Genomic DNA, 15,988 nt, shown 5'->3' on the forward strand with positions numbered 1-15,988 from the left:
CTATACCCGGAAGTTCTGCCTGTCCAACTCGGGCTGGTGGATATATGGCCAGCCAAGTGCAAAAGAGACAGTGAAAGGGAAGTAGATAAAAGGTAGGAGAAAGAAGGATATGCGAGCGGAATGAAGATAGAAGAGGAAGGAGGAAGAAGGAAGAAGGGTGGAAAGGAGGTTCTTAAGGTGGAAGGGGAAGTAGTAGAGTGTGGATGAGAATGGAATGAAAGCTGAGGGAAAGGAATTGAGAAGAGGGAGCCTTTTATTATATTTCTACGAGAGGTGGAGCAGAGATGGGAAAAGAGTTTCCTATTCTTCCGCCGTTCTTGAATTTCTGGGTGTCGATGAGTAGATAACGAGAGTACTACTAACCTCAGTAATTTCAGCCCAGCTAGCACCCTCCTGTATCATCTGTCTCATACGCTCCTCCTCCGTTGGAGTCCAGGGCGTGTTGGGATTTCGAGTTATCTTCGGAGAAATGGCCCCTTGGTTGATCTGCGGCTCGCGGGCTAGGAGTTCCAACGCAGGCTTGGGCATGAGGCGCGTCCTCTTGCTGTGAATGTTCTGTTGCGACACTGTGTCCTTGACCCTGGCGATGGGCGTACTGGAACTGAGGCCTTCTGTGGGCGAATTAACTAGGCTAGGAAGACTAGGCATATCGAAGTGTGATGTATCAGGCTCCCGTCCGACGGACAATTGACTGTCCGCCGTGGAAGTCACCGAAGATGCCAATCCTGAGTCCAGGTCCGTGCCGTCCTCGGAATCAAGATTTGTAGGTAAGACGGTGAGTGCGTTCTCTTCGAGGTGTCGGGCTAAGTGAACTTTGGTCGTAGTTTGGGAACTGGTAATATCATCCTGGCAAATCGGGCATTCAGAAGTAGTCGCTGAAGAATCAAGGGGACCATGCTCCAATGAGATATGCTCTTCCCACAGGGCTTTGGTCTGGAACGGCGAGCCATTGAAGTTGTATCCGCCTTTAAGATAGATATACGGCTTGAGATCCAGGAACAAGTGTTTCCTATATGAGAGTTTAGCATCACGAAAGACGCGATTGGGGTATCGCTCACTTACTTCCAGGCAGACTTGTTCTTCATGATGACATTAATCCCACAACCTACGCAGCTGAATGGTTTAACCTCCCGCGCCCCTTCCGGCAGCGGTGGTACCCGAATCGAGTCGCCTTGACCCGCGCGGTAAGAGACCATAGTTTCCGCATATTCGGTCGCTGTGTTGTCAGAAGCAACAATGTCCAAAGGGACCGGAAGGGGCCGAACTGCCCAAAGCAGAATCTCGGAAAGTAGTCGAGGCCACCTGACTGGGTGCTGGTTTGGCTGGGATAGGGTTTGTCGAAGACAGCACAGCCAGTTCTGGTCGGCTGTTTTCGCTCACTGTTTCGCGGTGCCTCAGGACACGCGCCCAGTTGGCTTTGCCAAGACGTTCAGCAAGGGCTGTGTCGCATTGAGGATAACGCCAACGAACGCGGTCAACGAAGTTCATGGAGGGCTCCCAAGTGCCCAATTGAGCTGCGCTGACCGCAGGCTCAACATTTACAGGACCAACATGTTCTTCTTGGAACCTGGATCCCAAGTCCATGAGACATTGAGTGTCAGTGAGGAGATCCTCGGCAATCTCTTCCAAGTCGGTAGCCCCAGCTTGAGATGAAGTGTCACTGCTCGTATCCGAATCGGAGTCTCCAGTATCGTCATGCTCGATCAGAAATCTGATCTTGTCCGCCGCAAGATTGATATTGGTGATCTTGGTGGACAGTCTAGTTCGATGCTCTTGGGAGATGAATTGGACAAGCCCTGCGAGTGCGAGCTTCTAGATCAGAATGGACGCAGGAAGTGTGAAGCATACGCTTGGTCAGAGTTTGTGAGACGCTGAACAGTAGCCGCAGAGTACTCGCCCGCGCTCTTCGAGACTTATCAAGCGACTTATCTAGCAAGCCATCGCTTACGCCGAAGCCATCGGCCCATAGCACGAGATAGCTCTGGCCTCGTTGCAAGCTGAGCAAGATGGACTTGTCGACTGACGAGTCGCCGGCGAAGTCTATGATAATGTCGCGAAAAAGAACAGAGCACGATTCGTAAAGTTGCGCGATCAAGGGTGGATCGTCTGGATGATCTTCAGGATCCCGGGTATCGGTAATGGGCTGCTGCCATTCAGCGACACGGTCAGCTCCCGCCATCGTCTAGAGAGTTGGTTCTCTAAGCAGCAGCGTCCACACCAGATTATGCTTCCTGATCCCAACTGAGAAGATACTCTATTCTCTTTTCGGTACTAGCTGAGTAGAAGGAGTACGTCGTGATTGCTTGAAGGTTGTGCTAGGGAAGCATTCTGGTCAGGCTCGCGGCCGCGAAGTGGCTGAGTACGTAAATCAGCCCGTCACCCCGCCTGAGCTGAAAACGCCATGCCGTGCTTGCAGCATCCAGACGCCTTATTGGAGGGCATAGCTGCCGAATCTCGCGCGATGGCGCGTTTGATGTAGTGAATAATTTCGCCTTTCACCAATGCTGAGATGTCTTCATTCACCCAATCCTCCATTAGCCGTCATGGCGAACTTGCACTCGCTATATTGCCCCTTTGCATTGGCGCCATCAAGGGCATCGCTGTGGCTCGGAAGAGACTCAAGGTTCTCAAACACCACGACAGTGAGACCAAGCGACTCCAGAAAAAATTCAGAGCTCAGAGCGACGTCTTCTTGGATGAGAAGCAACTACCTTTGCAAGACGTGGTAGGCCGAGACGAGGCCAGGAACTAATCGAAGACACCACAGATACCCGGTGGAGCTCCGAGGAGTTGCAAGCCCAACTAAAGGAATATATGGGCAGAAAGTACGAAGACTTCCAAGAAACGGTGTCTGAGCTCCGCGATGGCACCATGGCGCTCAACGAAAAGCTGAATGTCGGTATGGAGGATGTTTCAAACCCAGAAGTCAAAGTATGCCAGCCATATTTAACTATTGCCGCCATGGTCAGGCAAATTAAGCGACTGATATCCCAACGCCCTCAGATCAAAGCCTCCGAGCGTATGCAACAAGCTGTCCACTTCACGATGAAGAAGTCTCGCTATCAGACCATACTAGAAGAACTCAAAGAGGCGGTTCAGGAGTTGAAGAGGTTGCGGAAGGCAGCAGCGAAGATCCAGCATTGTCCGTCCAAGTCGCGCCTTAAACGGGTATGGCCACTACCTGAATCGTTTCAGCAAGTTGCCCAACACTCCAGGTCATTTTACGATGCACTCCGATCGTTCTGGTCGTGCTTCCACGCCCAACATACAAGCCATGACCTGCGCCTACTGTTAGATTCTCGAAAAGATGGGAGTCTTCCGAGTCATTGTGCGTTACCGGACACAGAACGGGTTTGGAACTCAAGAGTAGGCGATTTCGAATTGTTCGGTCCTTCTTCCCTTACAGTCTTGGCTGACGTGGTGTATAGTGGACTCCTTGATCTGTTCGTTCGTTCACAAAGCTTGCGCCTTGTCCACATCACGATACCGTCGACGACCGCGACCACGACCGCCGCGTATTGTACCGGTGGCGAGGAACGAACTAGCAAGGCAAGAAGAGTCAGGTTCTCTGACGATTGTGTATCGTCAATCGCCGTTATGGACAAGGTTGAAGATACTCTGGCACCGCCACCGATCGACGATACAAGCCCAAAGGAGTTGGATCTGTGCTCCTCGGGAGACATGTGCACGCAATTGTGTGCCCAGACCAGTCGCTGCGGTGGATATTTAGATACACCAGAGCATCTGAGGCATCACCTGTATCCTGTTTGTGGCGAATCGTGCGATCATACGCAGTGCTTCAATCCCAAACGACTGGGCGAACCTGCTCTATTAGACGAGATCTTCAAACTCCCCGTCGAGCGCTCCATTTCGGTACCCGCGCAGCTTCGGCTTGCACTCTCTCTTGTAAAGGGGGTACTGCAGTTCCAATCGACTCCATGGCTACAGCCCCTATGGCGCTTGCACGGTCTGTCCTTTTTCCAGGTGGGCGAGGGCCTAGCGGCGTCCCTGGACACTCTGCATATTGGCACCGAACTCACAAAAGGAAAATAACGTGACACCATCATGGCCAATGGATCGGAGGGTCTCGAGCATGCGCAACTAACACATGGAATCCGCAATCTGACCATGCAGTCTCAGGCGTTGCCCTCCTCCAGATCGGGCAGTGGGGCGCGCTAAAACCAGAAGACATTGTGGAAGTGCGGCGAATTGCTGATCTCTCGGCGCGTGACTCTAGACTTGGGCCTAAGTTTCAAAAACTCACGCAGCAATGCCTGGACTGCGACTTTGGCTTTGGCAAGGATCTCAATCAGCCCGAGCTGCAGAGCGCCATCTATCGAGACGTTGTCTGTGAGCTGGAGGGACTGATTCAGACCCTGGAAGGAAGGCCATCCGATTCCGCACTGGCATCTTGACAGAAGGTACCGGTATTGTGGCGGTAGTGTCGTTGTGGAGGGTATGAACTCAAGAAAGGGAGAAGCAGTACGGACTATTTCGCGTGGATGACGAAAACAAGGGTCCAACAGCAATTGCGCACTGGTCAAGGAGTCAACAGCATGGAAATACATACGGAGACTGCCGTCCCGCTTCGATCAGCAGTCTCTTCTGCCCACGAGGGGGTGACGGGGACGTCGGGCGAACAGTTGCCGGAGGGTCATTCACAGTAGTACTGTCCACGTTAGCAGCCCCAGATATTATTCGCTCACGATCCAGGTTCTCTCCTGGGATCGGCTTCGACCCAAACACTGACGTTGACAAGCTACCGGAGCTTTTCTTCTTCACCATGCTGGCAGAGGCGAATGGCTGGCCAAAGGGTGGTTTCCCGGGGGGTAAATAAGGCAAGTTGGTGTCGCTTCCAATACCCTTGAAGAAGGCGTATGGCGGGACCTTGATGAGTAGTCGTGAATTATGGCCACAGATCAGCTCTGTCGTTAGTTGATCGAAATAGGCATAGTAGCAATAGCGGGACAGAAGAGTCGTTGCCAAGTCGTTGCCACCGAATGGATGCGAGCAAGAATAGAGCTGGTGTTTAGATGAGGTAATTCAATCCGATTTGAAGTGCTCTTCACATGGGGGTGTCTCTACCTACACCTGCAATAAAGTTGACAAAAGCAAGGACGTCCCTACCTCGCCAATGCAGGCAGGCACCTACCCTCAACCGTCCAGGTAAGAGTAATTCAATTGGTTGAAACCACCTACCTCAATAGCCCGAGCAAGGCGAGGGTTAGCTGGCGGAGAGCCTGTTCCTTCATGTCTAATGACCAAGGGAGAAACGGTAGCAGAGAGGGCTATTAGGGTCGTGGGAACAGGCACACAAACACGAAGACCACAGGAGCAGCTGATCAGAGACAATCTATACTGCACTTTGAATACTGTCTCTCAGTTCATGAACTTACCACCACACCCACCACAAAGCTCCGCCGAGACTTGTTTCTCGATGTAAGCGTGTAGGTCGCTGTTCTGTGCCATAGCCTTCACTTGCTGGGGCTTCAGACACTTCAACCCACATACGCTGCAGGTATGTGTACTGCCAGGCGCGATAATGGGTATTCCCGTGGAGGCGCAGTTCTCTATTAGAGGGACACACAAGTTAGGTCAGCATTGGTTTCGTAGCAAAAGAAAAGGAAATGTTGTTAGTGCCGTTTCGAGGGGAGAAAGAGGCTTACCAAATGAATGACCACTCCCGCATCGCGATATGCGACCCTGCAATTGCAGGCTGCCACCACAAAACACACAAGACTGGTGAAGAGCGACCTCCCTCAACTTCTCCCTGGTAGCATTCCGGGCCGAGCGGTTGACCGACACCAGATCGCTCGCGCCCGGGACGGGCGGCCCGCCGCCGTACATCCACTCCCACATGCGCCCCTCGGTGCTGAGCTTCTTCATGGACAGGACGCGCTCGTCGAGCGGGGCGACGTTCCGGCCGAACAGCACGCGGCACCGCATGCCGCCGAACGTGTGGCGCTCCGGCTTGATGGTGCTGTTGAGCGTGACGAAGACGGCGTGGGTGCCCCCGCCGGGGCTGGCCGTCATGCCCCAGGTGCGGATGCGCGTCGTGTTGACCTTCTCCATCCCGGCCAGACGGTCAATCTCTCCGAGGTATTCCGTCTTACTAAAATCCTCGACGGAGCCCCAGTCCGAGCCGTCATCATCATCTTCTTCTTCGTCGTCTTCATCGTCCTCTTCCTCCTCGTCGCCAGCGGCATCCTCGTCGTTATCACCTTTTGGTAGCTTCCCCTCGGGATTCACCGGCCGGTATGCCAACGCTATAGGTTGCTTCTCCTCGATGAAACGAGTCATCTCAGTGGCCCATGTAGGTCTGGCATTCGGGTTGTTCGGGTCGGATGCGATAGGGAGGTTGGTTTGGTACCAATCATGGTTCGAGACCGTCGCCGATAGGCGTACTAGTGAGAAATATGGACTTGGGCCCGACTCGGAGAGGTTGGGTGGATGAATCAACATGCCGGTGATGGGGTTCGATGCCTGATCGGCCTCTTCATCAGAAGCATAAGTAGTGCCACAATCCTCGGTTGAATGTGACGTGATCACCTCAGGGGGTGCTGAGCTATCGAAGGTAACTTGAAAGGGCTGGACTCTTGCCGGCGTGGCTATTATCCCGCGGCATACTCTAGCACCTTCAACAGTCCATATCTAAGATGACGAGGTCAGTGATGAGGGGAGGTGTTGCAGTTGTCAACGGACATACCATGTCTTCCCATTGGAGAAACGCATCGGGGGCAAGATGAATACAGATGCCACTCGAATCGACCAATTGAATGTCCACTTTAGGTGTCTCCATAGGTCTCCATGAGCCTCGCACCGTAACTTCGCGGAAGCCAACATAGTCATTTGTGATATACGACAAGATGCATGTCTTGTAGTTGCCATTTTTCCTCAACCATGGGCCCCAGCGGAGAGCAAACGATGATCCGTGGGGTGAGAAATCAGGATGCGTGGGCTACAGACCTGTCAGTAACGCGTAGCTGTGGAATAGAGATATTGAGAAACGTACGTCTCCTTTCGGGTGAGGACCGTCGCCCATAAAACGAACCACTTCCTCGACCCTCCATTCACCAGCACTTCCTGACGGTGCTGTAGTGTCATGCCTTGACTGCACAGCCAGAATGACGACCTCGTCTTCGTCATTCACATAAGCCAAGAGACTTCCGGGGTCTTCGGTATCTTTCGCCCATGCGAACGAGGTGATGCGCTCCTTAGAGTACTCGGATTCGTGGCCTTTGGCCCTGGGGACAAGCAGGTTGTCGCCCACGCTCCAAGGGGACAACCCAGGAGCTCACAGTCCTGACGTTCCGCCCCTTCATTTTGATAGAGCCGAGGCCATCCGACACGCCTTCGCAGAAGATCGTGAGCGCGCCGGTGCCAGTGAGGACGGCCAGCACCGACCGCCTCATGAGCCCAAGCCCGCTCGGGGACCACTCCACCGCCACGGCATGGTTCAAGGAAGTGCCGATGTTAGCGACAAGGCTGACGCCGGCGCCGAACGTGAGGGGAAGTCCGGGAATTCTTGTCCAGACGCGGTAAACAGATGTCTGTTCAATTCCGGGCGCCGGATCTCGACAACGGGGAATCGGAAGCTCACTTCGTAGTACTGCCGTTGCGTCTCAAAGTCGGACCCGAAGGCGCCGGCCGCGGTGGTGCCTCCGGACGGAAATTCGGGGAAATACAAGTACACGCAGTCATCCGAGGTGATGGCGAGCTCTGCATCGGGCGACCACGCAATGTTATGAGTAGTCAAAGGAACAGCGCTCAAGCCGAAAGACTCCAACGGCAAAACATGGCCTCGGTCTGGTGCGGACATGTTTCCCGGTGCGAAGGTTCATCAAGAAGTAAGCAATGATTGCGGATGGGGCAGGGAAGTGGAATAATTGGACAGCGTCTCTGTTCACGTACGGATCTGGAAGCTGCGTTCTTGGGTGGTCATTGAATATTTCATCTTGATGGGTGTTGTTGCAATTATCAGTGGTCACGGCTTGAGATTTTAGGATTTGAACCAGTACCAGTTTCCGAGCGGAAATAAACAGAGGTAACTCGGTGTCGAATATCCAATTACTATTTGAATGCCATTAAGTATTATTTTCTGTATCCGTTTCTTGTTACGGATGTTGATCATTTGAATTGAAGGTGTAGCTCGCCAGCACTGATTGGCAGCTGGCACCTATTCCGAGCCCCATCCATCTAGTTCAACGGCTCAGATGGTGCAAACATGCGCCGTCCCCCGCCCCCGTTGCAGGAGAGGCCGCGATACGAGTCACTTTTAAGTAGAACAGTATGAGGACTGACGGGATAAGAATCTTAGTCTTAATCTATTACTGCCAATGGATTCCTGGTTCTAGCCACCACTCAACTTTGGAACACTATATCGATGCTTCGAAGTAGGACCCAAGTCCCCAGAGAGCAGCACATCCTGCCAAAGCCGTAGCGCCTACCAGTTTCTTGGTCCACCAATTATCATCATTCAACGGCTTTGCGACCGTCTGTGTCTTCCGACTTTCTGGCTTGGTGGTGCTACCATCTTTGCGGCCATCTCTTCCTCGTGGGCGAGCTCGGAGAGCCGGGCAATAGTCTTGCTGAGCGATATAAGCTCGTCATCGATCATTGTGGTGTTCCTAGTCCCGTCGATCTCAACGTTCTGTACGTTGCCAAAGAAATCCGTCAACAAACGGCTCCGTGCTGCGTCCGCGCCGCCCTTGAAAAGGTCGTACCGCACGCCAGCATGCGAATGGATCTTCTCGTAGCTGTAGCTATCAAACAGGTCGCCGATGGTCTTCTTGCTGCTGGTATCGCGGACTTCGGACTCGAGGAACTCTAGGTTGTAGTACGTGTACCGGTCGATGACGGCGACGCCGACGTCGTTGTCGGCGTGGTGCGAGTACGAGGACTGATCGAGCTCGGACGAGCCGGTCGCGATGATGTTGGGGGAGTACAGCTTGCTGTACATGGTGTTGGCCTGACAGGTATCGATCATGAAGAGAATCTCGTGGTATCGCTTCTTCTCCCACATCTGCTCGAAGGCGTCTGCCAGATCTGGGGCACCGATCTCTTCCGCATCCTGAAACTTCAAGAACTCATTGCCGCCGTGTCCTGTCATGTAGACGAAGATGTTGCTGCGGTCGTCCGTGAGCAGCCGCTTGCTTCGTGGCATCTCTTCCCCACACGATCGGTTAAGAGTCGTATAAAGTTCTCGACGGTGACCTCGTAGCCTCGGTAGTCAACTTCGATATTGTCACCGTATAGATCGACGGCGCGGTCCGAATTGCTGTAGACGGTCCCGGGGAATGCGTTTCGTGGATTGCAGGCCATATCGTCTGGCAGCATCAGGATAATCTGGGAGTCGGGAATGCCCAGTCGCTTGACGGTTCGGTACATCGATAGCACGTTGGCGAGGTGGCGGTAGTTGAACCAGAAGCGCGACGTGCCCACCAGAACTGCCCAGTTACTGGTGTGCAGGCCTGCTACTATATTCAGTAACGGCGTCAACAGCAATGCCAAAGGGAGCTTCATGGTGATGGCTTGTTGTAAGTTGGTGAATGGCAGAGGCGAACCCCTGGTGAGGTTGGAATAACACAATGGGTCAGATCAGACTGCTGAATAATTGACAGCGACAGCAGCAAACCGTTACCCTAAGTGGGATAATCCACCCGCTTAGCTAATGCGTGTTAGTGGGGTAATCGGAGTGGTAATTGGGTGGACTATTCCCGACAACACCTCAAAACCGGCCGCCGAGAGGTGAACATGAGTGTAGCAGCTCTCTAATCCGATATTGGTAAGAGAAAGAAAGGAGAAATATTAATTCTATTCTTGCCCATGACCGGAAAGATATCTTGATGGTTCCCCCTGCTCAACCGTGGTCTTGCTTTATCATGTTCGCCTAACGGGCGATATGGTCTTCCACGGAAAAGACATTGATTGGACTGATGGTAGGAAGGCTCTTGGGATTTGAATGAGGCACCAAGGTATGTGTAGTTGAGAGGATGACGTTACGGCACTGCCGCAGATATGTTTGATTGGTTGAATTATTCGTTGAATTGGCGTGTTGTAAGTAAGTTACAACATCCAGACAAGAGCATGGGCCAGTGCAACCACGTCCAATTTAGCACCAATGATGCTCCAGCTTGCAACGTACTGACGGTTCGCATACTGGGTAATCATGTCCTCCAGAGGTAGGACTGCTGAAGATGAACCGTTCCAAATGAAGTTGTGATTCCTATATAGTTGTCCGAGGTACGTGACATTTTCCGCGTGGACGTGGACGTTGACCTTTGTCCCAGCCTTAATGGAAGAGTAAGAAATGCCGGTGTCGAAGCTGAGGACACTTGCCCAACCGTCTCCCACCTTCACAGGACCCCCGACTTCGGAGGCGCCTTTCTCCTGTCCGTCGGCGGCCGAAGTATAGGTAAACTCTACATGATATACACCTCCTCGGTTGGGCTTGCACTTTGAAACTTCAGGTCGATCGATGCTGATTTTCAATTTGTCACCAGCATTGGCTGTACAGGTTGCTCCCATGGTGGGGAAAAAGTCGTACACGCTGCAGAGATCCTGGGGCAAAGACCCCATGCCCAATGGGGCAAAAGATAGAAGGAGGGCGAGTGCCAACGACATTTGACTCATCTTTTGCGAAGTGAAGCGAAGTGATTGTCGGTCGTTTTAGTTGACTGAGGGGTCGAGGAGAGTGCAATATAATGATGAGTTGGAAAGAAGAATTCCAAGCAGAGGGGAGCACAAGCAAGGTAGCCTTTGATATATAGGCTTCTGGGCCATTAGGTTAGGTACAGAACCGTCTCCGTTATCGAGGTTGTATTGAATGCTGTTAGAAGTCTTTCGTTGATCTAGGGAATTCCATTGGTTCAAACGCATTATATTAAGTGTGCTTCCTTCCAAGTTTCCCACTCATATGGTGGTAACCTGCTCGTTATGACTCTTTCACTCATACGGAGCCGACTTGACAATAAATCGAAGTTGGAAAAGGCTGCTGTTTCTTGTTTTATGCATTTTCGGTCTTATGGTGGTCGTACTCATGCTCCATCGATGCTCCCAGGGCCCGATGATGTTTGGCAAGAAGGATATCCATGGCTTTGAGCATAACTGAATGGAAATATTTGAGATGCGCTCCTCCAAACGAAACCGATTCGCCCATGCCGCTGAATTTTATACGGCCAACGACGCTATAGACGCCTAGATACAACACTGGCTTGATCTTATTGAAAAGAATGCCGGTCTCATGACGGGAACATTGCCTCAGGCGAGCAAGATCGGGACTTGCTTGATGCCGGCAGTTCAAGATGACTTCCATGTCGACGACTCATACTTATAATCCACGGTGAAGGAACCCTCGTCAATAGCCTCCACCACCGCTACCACCATGATGGCAGTCAGCATCACTGGCCACCCAGCCAGCCCACTGTCCAATACCAGGGATTACCGTGGATCACGTCAGCTCTGACGCACACACACTCTCTCCCAGTTAAAGAGTCGAATCAACCTCTAGGCTGTCCACCTTCTCCGGGCACGGGCGCGTGAACAAGACTTCTGGACGCGAGTTTTCGAAGAACCATGGTTGCCCGAGTAGCTGGATCAGCCAAGCATTTGTATGGAGGTGCGCTAGATTGGCAAGTGGCGCACATAAAATGCAAGCGAAAGAGCATGGAGATATCATGGCGGGTCTGTGATCCATCAGCTGGGGCACCTCCTTTCTTCTCTGGTTGAGATTACTCGGGCAGATGGACGAGCTATCGAATCTGGAATGCTTGGTTACATGCATGTTGATGAGCTGCCCTCGGATGCATTCAGCTCTGAGAGAAAAGGGCGTACCCTCAGTTGAGATTGCCTTGATAACGACCTACTACTATCTTGCTATTGATCGTTCAGGGATCCCAAAAGAGTTGTCCCAGCAAAGGATTTGGGGCGGACATGCATATGGCTAATTATCGTTGTCGATTATGAGATGATGCAACACGATGCATTGCGTAGGAAACGACACGAATTACCCCAAATCATTAGATACTTGTTCGACGACAGCCAGCAGCGAGTGCCTGACCTGCATCTATCAAATTGCGAGCCGAGGCTTGGCGTGCATTAAGCTCTTCGATCGTGTTCGCATGCCGTTGGCGGCTAAGCACGAGGATGGAATGCGAGTCGGAGAAACGGTGAAACCGTCAGAGAAACGTGAACGGTCAATGCCCAGCATGGCCAGCATGCCCGTGCTGCCCGCATCAAGTCTGTTTCCCAAACGTGCATGTGTTTGATGCACTAAATAAAAGTTATACAAGGTCTCCAGTCCCGGCCAGTCGGGCCAGTCAGAAACCCAACCTCGAGCTCCAGTCACCACATTCCAGCTGCTAGCGGTCCTAGCCCCCCGCTCATTTCAAGGGTCCTGGCCCAACTGATCCATCCATCTTTTCCCAGTTTGTCCCTCCTCGCTGCCAGCCAGAGCAGAGCAGAGAAAAAGGGCAGTTGAGCTAGAAGTAGAAAAGAGAGAGAGCAGTTCCAACCTGCCGCCGCCGTCGTTTTGACCGGCGACTTTTCTCCAGCTGACGACGACGACGACGGGAACTCCGCGCTGTCTCATCTTTGCCATCTAGGTATTTTGAGTTCGTCCAGATTCCATCACCACTACCGCAGTCCGCAGTAGCCTCCAGGCACGAGCGCAACCCGCAGCAAGGCAAGACAACGGGACGATGCTGAAGGCTTGGAACTGCAGAGGTTCCACTGGTACTTGACTGATGATCGCCCAACCCGGTCGTCATACCCTTACGATATTGCTCAATTTACCAGTCCACCGGAGCCAGCACTCGCACGCTATTAAGTCACATTCATCTGCGAGAGCCTCACCGTTAACTGTCTCGTACGGCCAACCGTGGCCTGACTCGCGCAGCCAAAACACCACCAACCAATTCGACGAGGACGAACTGCACACCAACCTACATCCAACCTCTTCCCTAGCTAGCAGATTTCTAGCTATTTCGACTCACTCCTCGACTTTTCCGGCCAGAAACGAAACGAACCATGGGGCACCCTCCCGCCTATGTTTTTATTGTGAGACACGGCAACCGTCTGGATGCCGCCGACAAACAGTGGCATCTGTCTTCGCCTACTCCCTACGACCCGCCCTTGACTTACGGAGGATGGCTGCAGTCAAGGATGGTAGGCGCTCGCATAGCCTCCATAATACAAGATCGTGAGACCGAGGAAGAAGCTGCCGCTGCAATCAACCAAACGCCTCGTAAAAGACGGCGATACAATGTCATCCTGCACAGCTCGCCCTTTCTCCGGTGCGTACAGACCTCGATAGCCATCAGTTCTGGCCTAGCTTTGGAACCTTCGTCCTCGCCCTCTCGCACCCCCACCGGCGGACAGTCGCCTCGCACGAAGCCTACGCGAGTAAATCAGATCTCCTCCTTCTCGAACCCGGCACCGTCACGGACAAGACCTGCCATGAGCCCCGAGAACGACTCCAACAATACTACCCAGAGCCCAGTACACATCAAGCGGTCGGTTCTACGGCTCGACCCCTTCCTTGGGGAATGGGCATCACCCGATTACTTCGACCACATCACCCCACCTCCAAGATCAGCACTGATGCTAGCGTCTGCAAAGGCTGAACTACTACGAAAGGAGGACTACAACAGTTATGCACACTTCAATGCGAAACCGGTGCCCAGCACCCCCAGCGCCCTATGGAACTCCCCCTCTTTGCGCAGCCCTCTCGCGACACATGCCGAGTCGGCAGACGATGAGCACACATGCTCTGCTGGACTAGACAGCCTCTCGAAGCTGGATGAAGCACTTCCTAGTCCAACGCTCAAGTCTCCTTGGGCGACAGCACGTCGAGGAAGCATTGCCACCACACCTGTTGGCTACAGCGCACCCACACCGCCTTACGCTGTTTCGTCTTCCGACCCTATCCCTATTGGTTATGTGGCACATGCCCGCGATGCTTGTGTGGATGTTGACTACCAATGGGATTCATCGCGCGACAGTCTCGCATGGGGTGACGGTGGTGTCCTGCCGGAAGAATGGGCAGCGATGCACCAACGTTTTAGAAAGGGGTTGAAGCGCTTAGTGGAATGGTATTCGACAACTGACCGCCCGGGAGACATGGTGACCAAAACGTCTTATATGGCAAAGATACCACAGGGCAACGGGGCACAAGGCGAATGTGCAATCGACGAGGGAGACGACGATATCGAGACAGAGAACATTGTTGTTTTGGTATCACATGGTGCTGGCTGTAACGCGTTAGTAGGTGGCGTGACCGCTCAGCCCGTGCTGGCAGACGTTGCTATGTCGTCACTTACCGTGGCGAGGAGGCGGCCTGCGTATGACGGCGTCAATTCCATCGATGCCAGTGCCCTGGCGTCCATAGACGACGCGTTCTCGCGGCGGAAGATGTCCATTCCGGACATGTACGAGATGACCCTATTCGCGAATAGTGACCATCTTCTACCTGGAGCTGGGTCGCTGAGTCGATCGTCAAGCATCAGCGGTAACACCCGAGGGCGGTTCAATAGTCCTCTCTCTCCTGCTCTGCGGGACGTCGGCTTTGGAGCGCAGTACGGGCAAACGTCGCCGGTTCATCGCAGCAATTCTGTGAATGCGTCACTCGGTAGCATGCGACGGTCCTCCCACGCCCCCAGTATCAGCGCCCGAGTTAGCCAGGCCGACAAGGGCGGCATCACCGTTGGGAGTGGCGTGAAGACTTTCATCAAACCCACCCACACCCGATCGAATTCTAACGGGTTGTGGGAACCGCCACAAGGGGCTCAGGAAGACCTGCCCCTAACGCTCAATTTTGAGCACGAAAAGGAGGTGAAGAAGCCGGCGCCCTTGGACCTAAAGGCGGATAGGGACGAAAAGAGCAATGGCCATTTGCCAGTTCAACGGCCTGAGACTGCGGTTGATGATAGCATCGATGAAAAAACCAAGTCGCACAGTGAAGAGCGAGACGCCTTTGATGGGGGCTCTTCTCCGAGCCTCTGGGGCGGAGGCGGCGGAGGAGGGCTCTGGGGCGCGCCTCGACCACCAGGCGAAGCAGAAAGGATACGTGATCTGACTTCGAGCAAGAGACGGTGGACCGTTAATGAGCGTTGAAAAGGGGGAAGGTTATGACACGCCCACTACATACAGAGGCGTTATTAAGAGGTTGAAAGGCCGGTTTCTGCATAGTTCTCCTCTTGAAATACGAAGAATGCTCAGCCATATTTCCAATAAGATATCTTGAGTAATTTATCACCGCTCTTTCATCCTCAATGTTTAGCTTGCGCCATAAATCTAGCACAGCTCCTGGTCTTCTTCTCTTCGCGGTGAATGGAGGCTGATAATCCTGAACTCGGGAATGATCTGCAATTGATGTATGTGTTTATGAAGAGTTGGCGCAATAGCAGCCCCAAGCTAGCGCAAGGGGGGATGGAAGTCAGAGTTAGCCTGCCTTTGGCTGGTCGGACGATTCTCCTTTGACCCGACTAGCCGAGAAAGGAGAATGTACGACAGCAATTGGGTGGCGGTCGAGTCGCACGATGCACGCCGTACTGCTGCACTGCGGCACCACGCTGCAGGTAAGTTTGCATGTACACTTCGCCATATAAATATGAGTCTGTACATTATGACTCGCGCACCACTGCTAGAGAGTAATTTGCTATTCATACGACTTTAGTGTTCGCAGGAGGCTGAGTGGTCGATTACTTGGTCTATCAGAGCATAGGGAATGAATACTTACCTAGTTAGAGGCGAGTGAAGCAAGCAGCAACCTTGTAAAGATTGGTGTGATTGACGATCTGATAAAATCTGACTTGTACCTCTCGGCTCAGATTGCAATGCCAGCCGAGGCACTGACGTCGTTGGGGAACATTGGAGGGCCAGTGCGCACTCCGGCTAGATTTTAGTATCGGGTGCCCAGAAGACAGTGCCTCCCCGTTTCGTCGGGCTGCTGCAACATTCCAACGCACCCGACAGAACGACAGAACAAATA

The 15,988-nt window shown here is 52.9% G+C and overlaps 7 protein-coding genes across 7 annotated transcripts; 2 read left to right on the top strand and 5 right to left on the bottom strand.

Moving 5' to 3' along the window:
- Positions 1-300: 300 nt before the first annotated feature.
- On the bottom strand, positions 301-2,179 carry PG994_012833 (uncharacterized protein; the record flags this gene model as incomplete). The annotated part of the gene is made up of 4 exons (XM_066864242.1): positions 301-1,009; positions 1,063-1,216; positions 1,266-1,796; positions 1,849-2,179. The coding sequence occupies 4 exons, from the start codon at positions 2,177-2,179 to the stop codon at positions 301-303; spliced, it is 1,725 nt and encodes a 574-aa protein (XP_066709203.1).
- Positions 2,180-2,509: 330 nt separating this feature from the next.
- Positions 2,510-4,415, top strand: PG994_012834 (uncharacterized protein; the record flags this gene model as incomplete). Its single annotated transcript, XM_066864243.1, has 3 exons — positions 2,510-2,725; positions 2,809-3,967; positions 4,135-4,415. 3 exons carry the CDS (start codon positions 2,510-2,512, stop codon positions 4,413-4,415), a joined length of 1,656 nt encoding a protein of 551 aa, XP_066709204.1.
- Positions 4,416-5,379: 964 nt separating this feature from the next.
- Positions 5,380-6,462, bottom strand: PG994_012835 (uncharacterized protein; the record flags this gene model as incomplete). Its single annotated transcript, XM_066864244.1, has 2 exons — positions 5,380-5,570; positions 5,667-6,462. 2 exons carry the CDS (start codon positions 6,460-6,462, stop codon positions 5,380-5,382), a joined length of 987 nt encoding a protein of 328 aa, XP_066709205.1.
- Positions 6,463-7,456: 994 nt separating this feature from the next.
- Positions 7,457-7,954, bottom strand: PG994_012836 (uncharacterized protein; the record flags this gene model as incomplete). The annotated part of the gene is made up of 2 exons (XM_066864245.1): positions 7,457-7,806; positions 7,912-7,954. The coding sequence occupies 2 exons, from the start codon at positions 7,952-7,954 to the stop codon at positions 7,457-7,459; spliced, it is 393 nt and encodes a 130-aa protein (XP_066709206.1).
- Positions 7,955-8,476: 522 nt separating this feature from the next.
- On the bottom strand, positions 8,477-9,522 carry PG994_012837 (peptidase C13 family protein; the record flags this gene model as incomplete). Its single annotated transcript, XM_066864246.1, is given in 2 exon segments — positions 8,477-9,165; positions 9,177-9,522. 2 exon segments carry the CDS (start codon positions 9,520-9,522, stop codon positions 8,477-8,479), a joined length of 1,035 nt encoding a protein of 344 aa, XP_066709207.1.
- Positions 9,523-10,065: 543 nt separating this feature from the next.
- On the bottom strand, positions 10,066-10,632 carry PG994_012838 (uncharacterized protein; the record flags this gene model as incomplete). Its single annotated transcript, XM_066864247.1, has 1 exon — positions 10,066-10,632. One exon carries the CDS (start codon positions 10,630-10,632, stop codon positions 10,066-10,068), a length of 567 nt encoding a protein of 188 aa, XP_066709208.1.
- Positions 10,633-13,026: 2,394 nt separating this feature from the next.
- PG994_012839 (uncharacterized protein) lies at positions 13,027-15,111 on the top strand (the record flags this gene model as incomplete). Its single annotated transcript, XM_066864248.1, has 1 exon — positions 13,027-15,111. One exon carries the CDS (start codon positions 13,027-13,029, stop codon positions 15,109-15,111), a length of 2,085 nt encoding a protein of 694 aa, XP_066709209.1.
- Positions 15,112-15,988: the final 877 nt, after the last annotated feature.

The sequence above is a fragment of the Apiospora phragmitis genome (genome assembly GCF_038363925.1).
Source record: "Apiospora phragmitis strain CBS 135458 chromosome Unknown utg000011l:1.0-3236445.0:1.0-3240683.0, whole genome shotgun sequence".
NCBI classification, from domain to species: Eukaryota; Fungi; Ascomycota; class Sordariomycetes; order Amphisphaeriales; family Apiosporaceae; genus Apiospora; species Apiospora phragmitis.